A 4,085-nucleotide genomic window follows, 5' to 3' on the forward strand; every position below is an offset into this window, starting at 1 on the left:
CAGATTTCGATAGGGACAACTAATGACATTTGTGATTTGACATCTCGACCACGGTTTGGCCTGTCTGTGAGATACCATCATGATCCAGAACAAAAGATAAAAACGGTGCCAACGCAATGTGATCTATGCGGCAAACTGATGAGAATCGATACAATATCGAAACATAAACGTATCGTCCATCGCGATCCAGGTAAGAGCTATTTAAAACGAAAGATGACATGTTGAAATGTTTAATATTTGTTTGCCGTCTCTCAGGAACACCAGCATGTACGCTTTGCTGCAAAACATTTTCCAACGCAGAACAGCTAACGAAGCATAAGCAATAAGTCTGTGATAAGTCGGGCGCATTTGAATGCACCATTTGTAGAAAGGTTTATGTCCTGAGGGCATCTCTGAAGAAGCACATTCAAAAACACCACGATCCAGGTTATAAGAAGAGCGCCCCGGTTCCGTGCGAAATATGCGGCAAAGTGATGAGAAAAGAATCATTGTCGAAACATAAGAGAATTGTACACATTACGATTGGAAAACATGCCTGTAAATTTTGCGCAAGAGTATTTTCGGGCAAAGAAGAGTTTTTAACACATAAATCGCTGTGTTTGTGGAAACGGAATAATAATGAAAGCTTTGAAATTGGCAAATATGAATGTGTGACGTGCAAAATAACATTCCAATTGAAATCTTCGCTTGAGAAACACACTAACTTGATACACCAATTGATTCAATAACTATTTTGGAGAATCATTTCGCAAATTTCGAGATTTGGGCAATAGTACCAAAAACAAGGAATTGTTTTAAATGGGATTTTGTATTTGGAAACATTGATGTTTAGGCATCAAATCATTACAAAGTCTTCGCCACTGATTTTTTCTTAAATTAATGCCAATTTCACTTAAAAACTAAAAAATCTACAGCAAAAATGATCTAAATAAAAGTTAGAAAAGTCGAGAATATTTTTCCGATTTTTCTATTCTGTAAATGATGTCCTTTATTTCTCTGGCATTAAAAAAAAGTTATATTCAACAATGTACTTTGTCAAAGTAATTCGTTTTACTTTAGAATCAAATTGACAGCTTGACTGTCAACAATAATTACAATTTGACACTAAAAAAATAAAGCATTTAAAAGGCTAGTCAAAAGTGGAAAAACTACGAATTTCATTGATATTTTGCCCGAAACAAATATTTATTAAGAAATAATGGCTGCAATCCATGCAGGTGAGTGTCTGACGAAATCAAATAACTCGATTATAAAAGTTTTTTCACTTCAAAGTGACTGTGAAATGATTCAACTTCAAATTTTCAGTTCACCAGTGTTTATTTTGTCCACAAACATTTGGCAGTGCCACCGAAAAGGACGATCACATTTTGGTGCATTTTGCTCAAGAGACATGCACGGATTGCAATCAAAAATTGATTCGAATCGGAAGCAATTGGTACACACTACACACCACAATGCATCACGTCATGTCAATCAACCAATGCACAAGCCCGGAACTCAGTATACCCTGAACAGCGTCTGTTATCCAGCGAATTTTTCAACATTCGAAAAAACGATTTGCGTCGATGGTGTGCAAACTATTTAAACAATATGAACAACGGGGCGTGCCAATTAACAATGAATTTGCAATAAGTCATGAAATCAGTAATGAATCATTACTAATGATACCGAATCAAAGCCAATGCTACAAGTGGATATTATTGAAGACGATAGTTATCTGGAGAGTATGCAACGGTATTTGAGCAGCAACACACATGACAATAATGAACAACAATCGAAAAAGAATAGCGCACGAAAGAGTTGCAACGAAAGTGATAGAGCCGAATGTGATATTTGTGGACAAGCAATGTCTTTCAAGTCCACTTCAAATCATAAGAAACTGAAACACAAGGCACCAGGTACGTTTTCAATTGAATTACTCGTTGATTTTAACTGCTCTAATCAAAATTACATCTACTTCGTAGGTACGCACATTTGTCGAAATTGTCGCAAAATTTTCCCCAACGAAGACGAACTATGGCAACACAAGACAGAGTGTCGAACTCGAAAGAAAACAAAAAAATTGCATAAAATTGGCGAATTGGATGGAAGTGAAAAAGCAACCCGATCCACATTGACCTTTCACAGACATTTAATGTGCCATGACCCGAATTTTATGTTGAATCATAATCCCAAAAGGGCCGTGCACGGTGGGCCGGGTGCTCATCTGTGCAAAAACTGTGGCAAATTATTTTGCAGCAAAGATAAATTGTCGAAACATCGGCGCGAATGTAAGCATGAATTGAACAAAGTGAATGAAGTCAGCTGTGATATATGCGGCCAAGTAATGTCTTTCAAGTCGATTTCGAATCATAAAAAACTGAAACATGCAGCCCCCGGTAAAAATGCAGACAAATTTCAATTTGTGCGAATAGTTTGTCTCATTCGAATGATTTTCTTTCATCTTTTTTCAGGCACACCTATTTGTACAATTTGCCGCAAAGTGTTTACAAATGAGAATGAACTTTCGCAGCACAAATTGGAGTGTCGAATTAAAAAGAAAAATCGATAATGATAAAAGAAATTTTTTAAATTTTTCAAAAGAAATATCGAATGATAATCGATTTATCGCTCGCAGCCACTATAACAAAAGGTGTCCGAAGAGAGACAAGCTATTCGGCTCCCCCTATCCAGCCTGGCAAATTTTTGCGATTGCCTTGAAACCTTTTTAGGGATTTAGTGACTAATTTGTGATAATTTGTGACACCAATATTTCGGCCCATGGAATAGACCTTCGGCCAATTTTGGCCATTTTTCTATTTAGGCCTATTGGCCAAAAAGTCTCTCAGTGAAATTTTGAATAAAAGCAAAAAATAAAAATATAATGATGCAGAATTTTGGTGATTAATTTGTGACTCACAAATATGACTTTAGATTTTCGATACGACATCTGGTGGACATATAATGAACAAAAAATTGAAAAATGCACAAAAATGATTTTAATCGAAAATTTGAAAAGGCTTTTCATAAAAATGGGCAAAATTATAAAAATTCTTCGACATAATTTTAGTGACCAATTTGTGACACTCAAAAATGTCAACATTTGAATTTGTGACACACTCCTTGGGACAGAAATGTCAATTTTTCGATTTTCATACTAAAATTCAAAAATCAATGAAATTTTTCAAATCGAATACGTAGATTCAAATAAATGGTGTCATCTTTTAGTGACAAATTTGTGACTCCCAAAAATGTCAACATTTCAATTTGTGACACAACGCGTGTGACAGAAATGTCAATTTTTCGATTTTCATACTAAAATTCAAAAATCAATCAAGGCAATCGCAAAAATTTGCCAGGCTGGATAGGGGGGGCCAAGCCATTCATGACATTAAACAAAATAATTGTATTTTATACAGTCTTGGAAATTGCACGCTTTTTCAATGATTTTTCAAACGAACAAAAATAAAGAGTCTTACAGGAGTAAGACGAACTTTTCCGCACGGTGGTAGTTGCGTATTTTATTAAGCTAGTTCAAAATAAGATTTGTTCGATTTTTCAAGCCTTTCAAGCGGCGTAAAGTTCGAGACCAAAAATATGTTCAAACCTTGGCATCGAAATATTCTTTAATTTAATAGCAGAAGTACTCGCAACGTTAATTAATAGTGCTGGACACATGCTATGATCTTGGTCTTCTTCAGATAAACAAGTGCTACAACCAAAATGGTCATATGCTTGATTTGATATGGACAAATGATGTTGAACTGTTTCAATGCACAATGAGTGACTTTCATTTATTGAATTTTGAGAAGCATCACAATGCAATCGAAATCAAATATAATGAGCCTGTCATCAAAACAGTTGAAACAAAGCAAACATATAGAGATTACATAAATGCTGACTATAAACAAATAAATGAGTCACTTCTTGATGTTAACTGGTTAAGGAATTCGATACAAATTCATTAGAAATAAAACTAAACAATTTCTATACAATTGTAAAGTCAACAATCGAAAATCATGTCCAGTTAAAAACAAAAATCATCAGGAAGCAACCGATATGGTTTAATAGGCCACTAATCGAGTTGAAAAACAAAGTCAGCAAAG

The 4,085-nt window shown here is 34.9% G+C and overlaps 1 protein-coding gene across 1 annotated transcript; it reads left to right on the forward strand.

Annotated features, from left to right (window-relative positions):
* Positions 1 to 6: 6 nt before the first annotated feature.
* On the forward strand, positions 7 to 3,033 carry LOC116341505 (zinc finger imprinted 3-like). The gene is made up of 5 exons (XM_031768616.1): positions 7 to 190; positions 256 to 1,217; positions 1,306 to 1,898; positions 1,965 to 2,378; positions 2,454 to 3,033. The coding sequence occupies exons 3-5, from the start codon at positions 1,682 to 1,684 to the stop codon at positions 2,549 to 2,551; spliced, it is 729 nt and encodes a 242-aa protein (XP_031624476.1). The 5' UTR covers positions 7 to 190; positions 256 to 1,217; positions 1,306 to 1,681; the 3' UTR covers positions 2,552 to 3,033.
* The last annotated feature ends 1,052 nt before the right edge of the window (positions 3,034 to 4,085 follow it).

The sequence above is a fragment of the Contarinia nasturtii genome, unplaced genomic scaffold, assembly GCF_009176525.2.
Source record: "Contarinia nasturtii isolate CC-2019 unplaced genomic scaffold, AAFC_CNas_1.1 Cnas_scaffold_722, whole genome shotgun sequence".
Lineage (NCBI taxonomy): Eukaryota > Metazoa > Arthropoda > Insecta > Diptera > Cecidomyiidae > Contarinia > Contarinia nasturtii.